This window comes from Helianthus annuus, chromosome 6, assembly GCF_002127325.2.
Source record: "Helianthus annuus cultivar XRQ/B chromosome 6, HanXRQr2.0-SUNRISE, whole genome shotgun sequence".
Taxonomy (NCBI): Eukaryota; Viridiplantae; Streptophyta; class Magnoliopsida; order Asterales; family Asteraceae; genus Helianthus; species Helianthus annuus.
Window position 1 is genome coordinate 15,603,385 of NC_035438.2, and position 15,905 is coordinate 15,619,289.

At 34.7% G+C, this 15,905-nt stretch overlaps 1 protein-coding gene across 2 annotated transcripts; it reads right to left on the minus strand.

The window, feature by feature from the left end:
• Positions 1-432: 432 nt before the first annotated feature.
• On the minus strand, positions 433-12,318 carry LOC110864827 (chaperone protein dnaJ 1, mitochondrial). 2 transcript variants are annotated; one of them, XM_022113986.2, is made up of 19 exons: positions 12,125-12,318; positions 11,973-12,057; positions 10,227-10,304; positions 10,041-10,132; positions 9,592-9,675; positions 9,455-9,493; positions 9,253-9,366; positions 9,135-9,176; positions 8,972-9,059; positions 8,774-8,838; positions 8,585-8,647; positions 8,434-8,506; positions 8,012-8,100; positions 7,841-7,912; positions 7,684-7,740; positions 6,663-6,711; positions 6,148-6,217; positions 5,979-6,068; positions 433-1,095 (listed from the first exon to the last, which is right to left on the minus strand). In XM_022113986.2, exons 1-19 carry the CDS (start codon positions 12,179-12,181, stop codon positions 1,068-1,070), a joined length of 1,335 nt encoding a protein of 444 aa, XP_021969678.1. In that variant the 5' UTR covers positions 12,182-12,318; the 3' UTR covers positions 433-1,067. The 2 variants fall into 2 exon arrangements, with proteins under 2 accessions (XP_021969678.1, XP_021969676.1); XM_022113984.2 differs by having other exon boundaries at positions 433-1,059; positions 12,125-12,317.
• Positions 12,319-15,905: the final 3,587 nt, after the last annotated feature.

Here is a 15,905-nt window from a genome sequence, read left to right on the forward strand (position 1 = left end):
AAAAAGTTGTTTTTGTTTTTAATAAATACGCATGCCTATGAAGATTTCCAAATAGTATTGATTGCTTAACTCGGTAAATAATAATACTTAATATAATATAAAATTAACATACAAAGCTTATAATTGACGATATACTGCTAATAATAAGATGACTATTAAGTAAAAGAATATGAATAGTGAACTCATTTACCGACAAGTTCTAATATGATTTATAATGGATCTAACAAAACTTTTATGTTTATTAATACTAATAATAAAATAATTAGCATAAGTTTCAAAAACTTACAGAAAATGTGAAAGACTTAATAATATAGGATCTGAATATATCAGACGACGAACACATCATCCTCTAATATTTATTCATAAAATCCACTTATTGCGTACTTTACAAGACTAGAACATGCACCACTATACTATGGAGCTTCACATAAATAATCTTAACAACCAACGCTTCCATAAATTAATGCCGCATTCTTTTGACCAAAGTGTAGTTTACGACTATGCGAACAGTTGCCAGCCATCAACAATCATACTCTATTAATTACAAAAGCGGTTTAAATGGTATAACTTTGTTAATAAGACTAACTATTCGGTGGCTCAAATTCTTGCTCATCACCCAAAATCAACCTCATTAATCCGTCCAAAAACCGTACCAACCAAACTGATGGACGTTATGTTTAATCAAACTAACACCTAAAAGAGAACAAATACAAAATAACCCCACCTCAAAAGTCCGTGGTACCAAATTTTGGGCTACGAACCATTTCCAATGCACAAGGTGCATGTCGGTATGACATTGTTACTTCTTGTTTTCATCGTCTAATTCCAGCAATGAGATCAAACAAAAATGTGATATGAGAAGAGGAAACTCACCATCCCTTTGTGTAGTATGTGTACAAGTCATGATGCAGCAATTTGTGTAAGGAATGCTGCAAATTTATTTTGACCACGCGGAGGATCTAGGTCAAGACTTTGTTGATGAACAGAAGAACCAGCATTAACGTCGATAATTCAAGCATGAATCTGGGGGTTGTAGCGTATTCGGTTAAACGAATCCACCTGTAAGTTCAACCAGTAGAGAGCTGCTGATAAAGCCTGTTTGACCATTTCAGAATGTTCATCACATTCATGATTATGGCTAACTAACCAAAACACAAATGCATACATAAACAAAGTAAAAATACAAGTAAATCACCTTACAATTAAAAACAAGGTTAATTAGAAGAGAAAATCACAAAAATAACCGGATTTGTGTATATTTATACCTCTATTGTCAAAAACGACAAGTAGACAACTTTTGGCTCTGTAAAAGATATTTGGCGCATCTACTTATTTTCAAACATTGTCATAAATGTCCTAAAATGTACAAGAATAGCCCTATTATTTTTTTTTAAATAAAGTAGATACGTGTATCCAAGTATTCATGTAAAAAGTAGACACTGGAAAGCAAATACGCGAGAAAAAGTAGATTCACAAAAACAGTATATAAAAAGTGGGTCAAATATTGTACTTTCGAGGGGAAATTGAGGATATGTGACAATAAAGCTTATATGCAAAAATGAAGTGGACGCATTAAAAGTAGACAAACAAAAGTAAATAGTAAAAAAAAATGGGGGCCAAATATTGTAATTCTGAAAGAAAACTGAGGATACACGAAAAAATAAGTAAAAAAATTTGTTCACGTATTTCGTTGCGGTAGAGGTTAAACTTGTCCACCATGGCTATAGAGATATTAATATACCAATTAAAATGTCTATTTTTCTGATTTCCTCTAATTTGGATAAAATTAAAGGATCTTTCTATGGATCAGTTTTCTACTGGTCCCTAGAAAACTCAGGAAATTTCTAAGACTTGCGAAAACTCCATTTAACCATTACTAAACCCAAAACCTTAAGAATACAAGCTAAACTCTGAAATATATATATATATATATATATACACACACACACACACTTAAATCAATGGTTAGATGGAGTTTCCACAATAAGGAGTTTTTTAAATGATCCTCTATACATATATATAAAATAAAGAAAAATGTTTCCTTTTTGCAACATCCACAAAAGAAAATGAGTTGCGTTCTCTTTTGTCAAGGCTCAGCGCAACCTTCTTGCTTTGCTTCCAATTATACCAACCCTAAACAAGCCTGGAATCAACCTAAAATCTCTATTGTCAAAAGCCCCAATAAAACGTTTGGTGGTGGCCAAGGCGATAAGGATCACGGTTTGTACAATACGCTCGCTTTGTTTCAAGTGCAGGCGATTCAATTAGATGGGCTTTGTCTATATTATTTTTGTTTTTTATTTGGTTTGATTTTTTTTATGATACGAACCCCAGAGCTAGGTCAAGTTGGGTCGGGCCAGACACAGTTAATGCTGGGTGCCAGGATGTGATTAAAAAATTTAGGCGGGTGAGTGATCCAAAAATTCAGTAAGTGGAGAAGTGTGAGCAAAATTGTCAATTAGATTTAGAGTTTATATATCCAAGTCTGGTTTAGATTTAGGTGTCTCTTGACATTATTATTTGTATTGTGATCTGAATTTGGAGACTAGCCCTTCTCGAATCGGGCTGACTACCTTGTTCAATTTCGAGCAGAATTTCAATTTCTATCATACGATGGCAACGACTAACCGGAGTAATCCATCTGATGGGGGCGGTGCCAAGTCTGACCACAACGCTACTTCATTGGCAGCCCTAGTGGCCCGACTTGAGTCTATGGAATTGCTAAAGGAGGAAGTTGCAGCACTCAAATCATACGCTATGTTTCTAAATAAGTCCAGCAATGGTTCCAGAAGACAGTGGGTCTCAAAATCCAGATGAGTATTTGTGTAGCATTAGACAAAACGGACAAGAGTACCAACATGAGCTTACCAAAAGTTCGTCCCGTGCCCCCGCCATGTAGCTCAGTTGGTTAAGGGGGCGTCAGATTTGCACCAAAAGCTAAAGGTCGTCGGTTCGATTCCGATCCTAAGCGCCAATCGCCTTGCCGCTGAGTGAGGCTGATTTACCTCTCACACGTTGGGCCTGGGGCGGCCTGGTGTGGGCCGGTTAGCGTGTCCGGTCATACACGTTTTGCACCAAAAGTTCGTCTCGTGTATCTAACTGGCTAGATAATTGCCTTTTGGGGGTATTTTTGAAAAAGGCTTCAAGGCTGCTGTATGACTCCACAAACCCTGGACCATTTACAACGTGATGGATCTAGCTTACGAGTTCGAGTGGAAGGTATGCCAGACCTGTCCAGGAAAGAACCTTCTCTCGACCTCCGGTATCAAAACCTTTCAAGTTTCAACCTATTTCAATTCTACCACCATAATCTACTAGCCAGCCAAAACCGCCAATTCACTTTCCCAATACTGAGAGAGGCACGTTTTATCCAATGGGAATAAGTATGATGCAAAGCAGGGACCTTCAAAGTATTAGAGGCCGTGGTGGAAACCAAAGGAAAGAAGGAAACGGAGGACGCATAACCCACTATTATCTGTAATGTTATGGTTAAGCTGTTTGTTAACCACAGGCGGATTTAAAGAAGCGCGATGTGTCCATTGATGTTGGTGATATCATCTTTCTCAGCATTCAACCTTATCGCCAGAAAAGTTTGGCAAAACTTGACGGTTCAATTCTCAGCTACCTCTCGGTCTCAGACACACAGAGGTTATCCAATTCTGGAGCTACTTCGTTACTAGGGCAATTGTGCTTTTGAGGAAAATTATGATCCTCTGTAAGAACAGTTTCCCTCGTTTCAACTTGAGGACAAGTCGTTTTTCTGCGCTAGTATTAATACAAACCCAGTTAATGCTATGTGGCAGGAAGTGATTCAAAAATTCCTGAAATGGGGAAGTGGGAGCGAAACTGCCGATTAGATTTAGAGTTTATATATCCAAGTCTTGTTTAGATTTTGGTGTGTTATATATTTGTATTGTGGTCTAAATTTAGAGACTAGGCCCTCTCAAATCGGGCCGACTTTGTTGTTTGTTCTTGTTTGAAATTGAGCAGAAACTACATCATTAATACATGATTCCTTTCTTCTTCATATTACGATACTCAACAGACAGGCAATTCAAAGTTAGTTTTTATGATTTATATCTTCTCAATTGCAGAATATCTTATTGTGTTCTAATATTCATAGTTTCTTTCTTTAATTGCACAATATCTTTCATATTGCTTTTGAACTTTTGGAATTACTTTGAACTTCTTGATTTTGAACTTTTGGTATTACTTTTGTGTTAAAATATTTAGTACTTTTGGTCCTAGCTAGAATTTTTTTTTAAATGATAACTATAATACTTTCTTAATTAAATTTAGAGTAAAATATGATTTTGGCCCCTGTGGTTATATCACTTTTACCCTTTTAGCCCAAAATTTTTTTTTTAACATCTGAGCCCCCAACGTCTTTTTTTTTCTAACCCTTTTGGCCCCTAACACTAACCCCATCCATTAAATGTTAGGGGCCAAAAGAGTTAGAAAAAAAAAAGACGTTAGGGGCCAAAAGTGTTAGAAAAAAAGACGTTGGGGGCTCAGATGTTAAAAATTCTTTTTTGGGCTAAAAGGGTAAAAGTGATATAACCACAGGAGCCAAAATCGTAATTTACTCTTATATTTATGTATTAACTTAAAAACATTCAATACATAATAATTTTTTTTTTTGTTTTTTGCCACCTTGTGCTAGGTGAGGCTTAATCACCTTAAGTGCCCCTATCTCGACTTGGACAACATAGCCTAATATAGACCTGAATAAACCTAAAACATGTCTAAAACCCCTGAAAATTGTATTTTTAAATTTTTTATACTACACGTCTCGTCTAAAAAGGTCCTTACTTTTTAAGCACCTTGCACGGAGGCTAGGCTTGGCAACAAAAACCCATACATGTCATTTTGGGCCCTTTTAAAAAAGAAACAAGTCACAATGGGCAAGAAAATAAGTCAGGATGGGTTTTAAAATATCCACTTAAGTTTATTCATGGGTCAGGATGGGTTTTTTAACCAAAACATAAGCGGGTAACTGGGAGACCCTAAAGCGCATCCCACTTCGACCGGTCTTCTAATTAACACAAAACCTCAAATCAATATTCTACTTAGGATTTGTTCTTCGATTACAGTTAATCACTCACTTAGGGTTCGGTTGATTACAGGATCAGAAACTTCGATTACGGATTGATGGATTATCACCTGATCTGCAAAGCTGATGAGAGAGAAACCGATTGATGAAACAGAAAGAACCGCCACAGTCGGTTTCGCATCAGAAAAAGGAGCCGCCAGCAGCGGCAAAAATTAGTGTTTCCCGTTTCATTTGGGTCTTTTAATTTTGGGTTGTTGGTGGTGAACAATGGTAATGGTGGTGGCGTTGAGGCGGCTGGTGGTGGCTTTGGTGATGGGGCTGGTGGTTGATATTGGTGGTGGTGGTGGTGGTGGCGATTTCAGTTCTTGCTAAGGAAGTTAATGAAAATATGAATTTTGAAGTTTTGTAAATTAAAGAGATCAAATTAGAAACTAAAGGTAAACTAACATGTCGTCATCAATTAATTTTCCCAAAAAAATATAAATGTGTTCGTATACTTATATATAATTAAAACATAAAAATATATGTAAATAGGGGTGGATGAAAATGGGAAAAAAAGGAAGTTAGTAAAGTGACCAAAATACCCGACGCGAACCTGTTTTTAATTTGTAGATTTAAATATTTTACTTTTTTAAATTCTTTGGGTTTTTTAATTATTATTTTTTTTTTTTATATTTTATTATTTTTTTGCCCATCCTGACCCTAACCCATCCTAACCCAAAACCATCCTAAACCCATGACCCAACCCACCCACTTTGCCAGGTCTAACTGAGGCCCATGGCTTACCCTTTGCGCCTTGAGCGCACCTTGCACTTTCGAAAACTATGGTTGTGTTTCATTTAGAGTGAACGATGTAAATTAAGAACACTTTGTATCCAATTTAACTACATCAACAATTTACCTAAAGTTAAAAAGAGGTACTAACCAGTTTCCATCAACTGCCATGTTCTGTGCTTGTTCAATTTCCTCCTTGGCAAACTCTTCCAGTATAGCACGTTGACGATCATTTACTACCCTGCGGTATAAGCAACTCCTTCATTTTTCTGTGTTTAAAATTATATGATCATAAAGTATGCTCGGTGTAAAATGCTTACGTGGGGAAATTAATGCGGAAACGTACATACTGGTCTCCATGATCCACAAAAAAACCTTTCCTTGGCAAGCCTGTCATAGTAACATACCAAGTATGTGTCAAGAAGAAGAAGAAGAAGAAGAATCAACTAAAGGAATAGGTGGCAACTGGCAACTCGACCCATTTACTTGGTTACCCAGTCAATTTGGGTTATGGTTTATCTCTAACCTCAAATGAGCAGAATACAAGTATTAGCTATAAGCAGAATGGGCAGGTAACGACATAAGGTTGAAACTCACCAAAAGTGTAATAAATGATGCTTACGGCCTCCTAAGTCCTAAATCGTTTTAGTTTGAAGCTAGATTATAGTAGTCGTGCTAACACAGTTTTTTTGTTATCGTATTTAGTTCATTAGATAGACATAAAGATTGGAAGAAGAAAAAAAGATTGTGGGCCCAGCCAACCTGGCCGTAAAAACAACCAATTACCAAACCCGATCGTTCTACCTATTTGGCAAAAAAGGAAGAAAATGTGTACCTTTGCCTCTTAGTATTGTTAGTTGTCCATGTTGAACCCCTTTGGGTATCTGTGGAAATATGCATGTAACCAATGCTATCAGGTTGATACTTGATATACATAAACTAATATATTAACGTACGAAACGTACGCATTGAGGGAAAAAGCAAAAAGTGGCGGTGTCATTTTGGTAATTATCAGCAACTTCAAAATTACTGGGAAAAAGCAAAAAGTGTCTCGTAGAGTAATTTTGAGCATCCGTAGAGTAATTTTGGGAAATGTAGGGTAATTATCAAATTACTCTAGTAGAGTAATTTTGACTTCTGTAGAGTAATTTTGGAAAATGTCTTGTAGAGTAATTTTGTTAGCATTTAGTTATGGGGTTTAGCTTTATGGTTTAGTTTTTAGCTTTTAGTTGTGGGGGGGGGGGGGGGGGGGGGGTTAGTGTAATTTTGATAATTACCCTACAATTTTGATAATTACCCTACACGACCAAAATTACTCTACATGAACTTTTACAAAATTACTCTACAGAAACTCAAAATTACTCTACTAGAGTAATTTTGAAGTTGCTGATAATTACCAGAATGCCACCGCCACTTTTTTTGACTTTCTTTCAATTCGTACGTTTATTTTATTTTCACGGGAACTTAACTCTATATTAATTTAAATTTAAATTTAATTTACTCAAATAAATTCTGATAATAGTAAAATTTGTAAAGTTACATCCGGATACAAATACATCATAGCTTTTAAAATACTAAAGGCATAACAAAATTAACAAGAGCCCCGGTTGCTCTCTATGTAATATATTTATAATTTTTATATAATCCTTTTTGACTATATCTTACCTCTTTTTCCAACCGGGAAATATATAAATCTAAAGAGTCTCTAAAAATGTTCTATTAAAGATATACCTAAGACTTCCGGTTCATATATAGATTAAAAAAATAAAATATAAAAAGTGCCCATGACTATTGCAGAGAAAGAGAAAATCAAATAGCAAACAAAAATTAATAGAGTTATATGAAGAGAAACTCACTTTTACTTGTGCCTTTCCATTTAAAGTCGGTACATCAACCTTACCACCAATCAATGCCTGTCAAATTTGAAAATTCTATTAAGAACCTCGCAGGCAAGCAAAGTTATATTAAAAATATTGGTATGATAAACAACAAAACTGGAAACATGCGACTCACTTGAGTAAAGCCGATATTTGAATCTACGTATAGATCTGCACCGTCTCTTTGGAAAACCAGGTCTTCAGCAACCTACATGAGAGGACAAAAAAGGAAAGATGAGCACTGCAAACATACTACACTGAATAAACAATAAAAAAAATTACGAGTTACAGTACATCTAATATTCACCTTTAGTTTTATTACTAAGGTACCAGATTGACCTCGTCTTCCAACTTTGCCAGCTCTTGGAACCGATATTATGTCACCAGAGTCTACGCCTATTTAATGCAGATTAAAAAAAAAGATTAAAAAAATCAACATTTTGACTAAACTAATAAATTAATCTCATTTTTGGGGGGTGGGGGTTGGCAGATTTAGGTTTTTCATAGTGTTGCACATGTGTAATACTATTTTTATCTGCAAAAATATTAATAAAAAATAGGTGTGGTTTTTAAGTTTCTTTTGGGAGTTTTCGAGTTTTCACAATAAAAGGAGTTTTCTCTTGAACCCTCCCCGACAAATCATAATGCCCAATTTTAATTTTAATAAGATTTTATATATAAATCACCCCACAATGATAAAAGTAGCTTAAAAAAACATTTATCATCAACCTGCTGGTATGGGAACTGTGACTTCCTTGACTACCTCAACAATCCCGGAGCCACCACATGACCTACAATATTCCTGCACCGAATAATTACAGAACATTGACGTAATTTCTGTGAGAATACAACAACTTCAATTAACTTTTAGAAAACAAACCTTAATAATATGGCCTGACCCTTTACAAGTGCTGCATCTAGCCAAGAACGGGTGAATAAAAACCTAAAAAAACAAGGTGAGAATTTAAATTATAATAGACTTAGTGACACTTTCTTAAAGATTCTAGGTTAAATCGTTCCAGTGGCTATTAATAAAGCAAAATTTAAAAGAAAAAAAAGGAAGACTCACTGTCCCTGTTCCCTCACAAGTTGGACAACGTTTTGCCTTAGCATTAACAGGGTAACCATGCCCATCTGCATCACAACATAGAAAGTTAAAGATTTACCACGTAAAGGGTAAAACCGTAAAACCATAAAAGATGTCGCATAGAAACTTCTGGAAGAAAAGATGTAAAACTGGTAAATCTGACAAAAATAAAGTACTCACCGCAAGATTCACAAAGAATATTTGAATCAAATGATAGGTGTTTTGTGCAGCCTTGAGCAGCCTCCAAAAAGGAAATTGACAGCTCAACCTAAAAATATTCAAAACAAATAAAATGTTGGAATAGCTTGAAATGTGAATATAGAAATTGGTACATGTTCTTAACCTGAATATCGCTTGTAGCATTATCTGTCTCTTCTTCAAAAATCTGTAAGATATTCAAAACTTATAGTATTATTATTAACAAAAGGTCAGAAATTTGAATAGGAAAACAAATCGAGTACCTCAGAGAATATTTTTTGAAAAGAATCAGAAAACTCAGCACTTCCATTAGCATGTCTAAATCCGCCAGTACCTCTAGAAGAAGAAGTCGTGTTTTCCCGGGATTGCTGCTTCAACTGACATTACAGAAAACATTGTGCCTATAAGTACTTAATAATTAAGTTCAAAACTAACTAGACAAAAACAAACCTAAAATAACATTACCATGTCATACTCAGCTCTTTTTTCGGAATCTTGTAGAACCTATCCACAACGGGGAAAATGTTCAGAATTCAGAAACAAAGTATGTTTATATACATAGGTGTACATAATTGAAATAAAAGACCGAAAAACAACTATACCTCATAAGCCTCTCTTATCTCTTGAAATTTTCTCTTCGCCAAAGGGTTATTTTTATTTGCATCCGGATGATACTTCTTTGCCAGCTGAAGAGCATATAGTGAAAAAGTTTAAGAAATCAGATGCCCAAGAAGTATTTATAAAACTCTGTATCTTGCATTTGAAGGTTACAACAAATAAGTCATACAGAGAACAATAATGCATAACAAAGTGGTAATTAGAAATAGTTTTCCTTGATAGCTGAATTCATTTTCATAAATGTAGCCTGCCAGGAAAGTTTCAAAAATATATGTGAAATTTGATGTTATTAAGAAGCTATGAAAATTGATGCATATCCTTACATTTGCTTAAGAATCTTGTCTCAAACAAACTGAACCTCCAAATTAACAATACAACGACGTATTTACATTTTTTTATAAAAAGATGTGATCTGAATCCAGGAAATACTTACAGCATGAAAAGCCTTTTTGATCTCGTCTTTGCTAGCATTCTGAGGAACACCTAGAAGTTGGTAGTAATCTCCTTCTCTCGAGTTATAATAACCTGGAGAGTTGAAAATTTTGTAGTTCCAGAACACATAAAGCATACCGCTAGAGAAAAAATAATATATATATATATATATATCTTGAGATAAAACCTGTGGCATGGATGCAACGCTTCAAAAGTAGCATTCTGATATTTGCAAAATCTAAAGGCTTTCCAGCGTTGTAAAAATCTGACAAAGAGATCACATAAATATTCAAACCACCATTAAAAGAGGCGTTTGTATTTCATGAGATAAGACCACCCGAACTCGTTCAGATTTGGGCGTTTTGATGCCCAACCACGCCCGGAGCACGCCACCACCTCCGCCCCCGTGGGCGTTTTTTTGGTCCAAATCAGTTGAGGCGTTCTATTTTCCACGCCCTTGCCCCCATTTGTTGGTCCAATCACCCTTCATCTTCCTATTCTTTGTCCAATCAATTTTTTTCATGGTTTTTTTTATTTATTTAATTCTTTACACCCCTATTAACATAATACCCACATCCCCACTACACCCATTTTAGAAAAACGCCCCTTTGCTGACTAGGACGACACGTGGCGGACAACGCCCAAGGGTGGGGCATTATTCAACGACTACGCATGGTCTAACATAATACTTTGAATCACCCTATTTAAGTAGTTAGACCGTCCGTAATCGTTCAAATTTGGGCATTTTGTTGGTTGAGAACGCCGGAGCACGCCCCCGAAGCCGCCCCCTGGGCGTTTTTGAACCAGATTTTGCACACAGTGTTGTTTTTAAAACGCCCAAGCCCCTTTGTGTTGGCCAATTGCTGTTTTAATTGAATATTATTTGTTTTGATAATTAAAAAAAGTAATAATTGGGTATTTATGGGAGTGCCACGTGTCGAACAACGCCTAAGGGTAAGGGTGGGGCATTATCCCACTACGCCCATTTCTTCAAAACGCCCCTTTGCTGACTAGGACGGCACGTGTCGAACAACGCCCAAGGGTTGGGGCTAGGGCTGTAAACGAACCGAACGAACACGAACATGTTCGTTCGTTTAGGAAATTAACATGTTCGCGAACTGTTCACGAACGCATACTGAACATAAGTTTATGTTCGTGTTCGTTCGTTAAGGAAATTAAATTGTTCACGAACAGTTCGAGAACACTGGTCTCGAACACAAACGAACGCAAGCAAATAAAAATGAACGCAAACGAACATTTAACTTGAAAATAAAAAAATGAAAATATTGTTATCATTAAACATTGGATATAAGTAGTTAAATACAACCATCAAATGATAAATCAAAACACAAGAAGTTTACCACACCACCAAACGATGAATAAAGTTTAACTAACTTAGACATAATTATCCCCAAAAATGTCTTAGAACGTCCAAATTTTAGCTAACTTAGAAAAAATAGGGTTTTAAGTTTTCAATATGTTTAGATAAAAGGTTTATTATTTATTATTTTTTAATATAATCAAACGAACATATTACCGAACGTTCACGAACGCAGTTGAACGAACGAGACCTGTGTTCGTGTTCGTTCACTAAGCTAACCGAACAAAATTTTTTGTTCGTGTTTGTTCGGTAAGCTAATCGAACGAACTTCCCGCCGAACGGTTCACGAACTGTTCACTGAACATTCGGTTCGTTTACAACCCTAGTGGGGGCATTATCCCACTACGCCCATTTCTTCAAAACGCCCCTTTGCTGACTAGGACGACACGTGTCGAACAACGCACAAGGGTGGGGCATTATTCACCATAACCACTACGCATGATCTTATAAGCCTAGAATCAGCCTTTTGACGGTCAAAATTAGGGTTTCCAACCATAACTATGCATGCTCCAAAACAGTATAGTAATTTCATATAAATAAATCTTCACATACCTCCTCGACGACTGTGAACAATTGGATGAAAAGCCTTTGAAGCTACACGACGACGACTGCATACTGACGCCAAATGTTGAGGATACTGAAACAGTCAATTAATTAGAATTAGAAAAACCCTAAAAAATCAAAAGGTCAAGTTGATGGTATACCAGAAACTTATGCAAGATGAAGTTTGGCCGATTTCTTAGCCAGCTAAATCCGGCCATTTGAAGAACACAGTTCAAAATTCATACAGACGATGTAATTGTTTGTGTTAAACAAGTTCACAGGACGTCGTCGTTCTGATTTCTTTCTGCTCAAGGTTTGTGTAGTAGTAGTGTTTGTTACATGACCTGATTCAATTTAGGCAAAAAATTAAATTGTAAATAGTATACACAAGGTTTGTGTAGTCTTTGATGTTGAATATTGCGGGCAATTTTGACCTAAAGCCTTCTAAATGAGTCAGTTTGTGTTGTTTTTAAAATTATATGTTTTGGTTTGAGTAAAATTTTTTAACTAAATGGGTCACAATTGGTCACTTGAAATTTCATCTTTTTATTTTCGGGTCAAAGCGGGTCGACATCATTAAAGAAATGTGTCGATGTGGGTTAGTGTCTTAAAGAAACGGGGCAGGTTTCGGATCGAAATGGGTTTCGAGCCGGCACAAGTATCCGCACGAGACGGGTTACGGCACGAAACGAGTTTTTGATCGGAACAGGTTCAATTCAAATTGAGTTTCTGGCCGAGACGGGTTTCGGCACGACACGGGTTTTGGATTGGAATAGGGTCGGTTCGGGTCGGGTTTCGGGCCGACACTGGTTTCTGCACGGGACGGGTTTCGGATCGCAACGGATTCTGGGCCGACACGAGTAGGCCTTTAAACGAACCGAACGAACACGAACATATGCATGTTCGTGTTTGTTCATTTAACTTTAACCGAACATGAACACGAACACAAAGATATAATCGAACATATTTTTTTGTTCGTGTTCGTTAATTAAGAAATCGGGCATGTTCGTGTTCGTTTATGTTCGTTCATTTAAATGCTAAACGAACAGTTCACGAACATAAACAAAAAGAAAATTTAACTGAACATATTTGAATAAACATACGTTAACATGATTGAACAAACAAAAACGAACACAAATGAACATAATTGAACAAATATAGACAAACACAGTTTAACATTAGTGAACACAAACAAGTCTAATATACAGTAGAAACTCGATAAATTAATACTCGATTATTTAATAAACTCTCTAAGATAATATTTTTTGTCGGTCCCGACTCGGGGATAGGGTGCTAAATTAATAATTCGCTAAAATTATAAGATAATCCATTTTTGATAATTTCTTTAGACCCCATATAAAATATAAATTAATAATTCCTTATATATAGCATATTATATGAATGATTTATGAAGGTTTCTTGGAAAATGACTCAATTGTCTTTTGTTTTTTGTTGAAATCAATTTCCCCTTGAATATCGTCTCTAATTTTCCTTAGCATGGTAAGAACTTCTGGTGTTGTTTTCTCATACATTGAACACAAGAAGCATAATAAAGTGGGAGATTGAAGGTTTCTTTCAAATTGGGCCGTTCATTTGATATACATGCATTATATACAATAATTAAGTGGAAGCTTGAAAGGTGTTTGTAAACTAAGTATTCTACTACAAATTAATAAAATATTAATTAATATATAAATTAATAATTATTAATTTATCGATTAAATAATAACTCTTTTAATTAATAAATTTTGGTGGTCCCAAGTGTATTATTTTATAGAGTTTCTACTGTATTACAATTCATCCGAAAACACATCTAAAATAGAGTTAATATATACTAAAATTAAGTAGCTTTTTATATAAATATTAAAATAAGTGATTAGTTACGATCTAAGAAAAATTCTAAAATTTCATTTTTTATTACTAGAAAACTCAACTGATAATTAATTATATTTATATAAGTAGTTAGAAAATCTAATATTTATTTAAATATAATTATTTATGTATTCACTAAAATTTAAACGAACATAAATGAACGTACGAACATAAACGAGTGTCCATGAACATAAATGAACGAACACAATATCTGTTCATGTTCGTTCATTTAATTAAACGAACTTCCCGCCGAACAGTTCATGAACGTTCGGTTCGTTTACAGGCCTAGACACGAGTTTCCGCACGAGATGAGTTTGGGGTCGGGACGGGTTTCGTACCGTTTCGACGCGAACCATTTCGACCCGTACCGTTTCGACGCGAACCGTTTCGACCCGTACCGTTTCGACCCGAACCGTTTCGAATCGGGCTGTTTCGACCTGTACCGTTTTGACCCGTAACGTTTCGACCAGTACCGTTTTGACCCGTAACGTTTCGACTAGTACCGTTTCGACGTGAACCATTTCGACGCGTATCGTTTTGACCCGTACCGTTTTGACCTGTACTCTTTCGACGTGAACCGTTTCGACCCGAGCTTTAGTCCGTCGGATTTCAACATTAAGAGCAAATGTTGTCGCCCTGTTTTTTTTCGACATTAATATAATGGATCTAACAAAACTTTTATCTTTATTAATATTAGAGTAAATTTTCGTTTTCGTCCCTAAGGTTTGTCCTTTTTAACTTGTATAGTCCAAAAATCTAATTTATAACAAATCTAGCCCTGATGTTTGCATTTTTTAACGTTTTTCATCCAACTAGCTAACTTGGTTTTTTTTTTTTTTTAAGTTTGGGCTAATTAACCATAATGTGATGAAATAGAATATAATTCTTATATATAATCTTTTTATATATTTAAAATTGTTTAATGTTTAATATATATGTGAATATATATATGTATGTATATATATTTTTTAAAAATATTATGCTTAAGGTAACGTAGTTGCGCAAGCCGCAACATATATATGTAATTACGCACAATAATAAATAACGACGCATAATAATTACGCACTTGTAAAATATAATTACGTATAAAAATTACGTAGTTTATAAAAAAATTGAGTATGGTATTGCCATGGTTTTTTTTTATTTTAAAAATAATACGTGATTGCAGGCTTTACATTGTCTGTGTTAGCGTGTTGTGTTTTCCGCCATATCATACAAAAATGATTAATGAGCAAATACACAAATTGAAGACACAAATATCATAACAACACATTTGAAAACCATATTTTATTTTCTTGGGATTGTTTTAGGTCATATATAGTATGCTATTTATTATTATTACTAGTAGGGTGCCAGCGCGATGCGGCGGTGGCGACACTTTGCATTGCGGCACTCGTTTCTGGTAGTTTCTTATTCGTATAATATTTATAATAACATTATTGTGGTGGATATATGTCATAAGTGTTACACATATATAAAGTTTTGTTTTTTCTGTAAAAATTAATAATCAAAAGACAAAAATATCGTTTTTTATAAAAAATAATAATCGAAAGACAAAAAATAAAAGATAAGTTGTTATAATTGTAAAGTATGTTTATTTTATTGGTTAAATTATAAAGTATAATTTTATTCTTTAAAGTTCATAACTTTTTTTAAATATCTACATAGTACCCATACAATAAACTTTAAGCTTAAATTTTTCGTTTTTACAAAAAAAATAGTATTTGACTCGTAAGTACGTTTTAGACATTTAACTTAAATTGTAAAAAGTTTTTTACAGATATAAAAAATTTATATTCCTATAAAATTTCAAGAACTGTTAAAAAATAGGATGTTAAGAGTTTATATATTTATTTGACTTTATATCATACTAAGTTCATATTTTGCGTTCCTAACAAATCTTATCTATGTGAGTCAACTTTTAACTTAAAATCCCTAAAAATATGCAACACAATCTACTTTGTATCTAGTCAAGTTGGTATAGAATTATTTTGAAACTGATTAATATTATCTATAACGATATAGTTGAACTTGTAATTCCTAAAAATTTGCAACACAATTTAGTATTTG

Coding starts and splice junctions, on each gene's coding strand:
- LOC110864827 (XM_022113984.2), bottom strand. CDS start 12,181: ATGGCCGGATTTAGCTGGCTAAGAAATCGGCCAAACTTCATCTTGCAT. Junction 7,741..7,840: donor CAAATATCGGCTTTACTCAA/GTGAGTCGCATG, acceptor CAAATTTGACAG/GCATTGATTGGTGGTAAGGT. Junction 6,069..6,147: donor TTCCGCATTAATTTCCCCAC/GTAAGCATTTTA, acceptor CTTATACCGCAG/GGTAGTAAATGATCGTCAAC.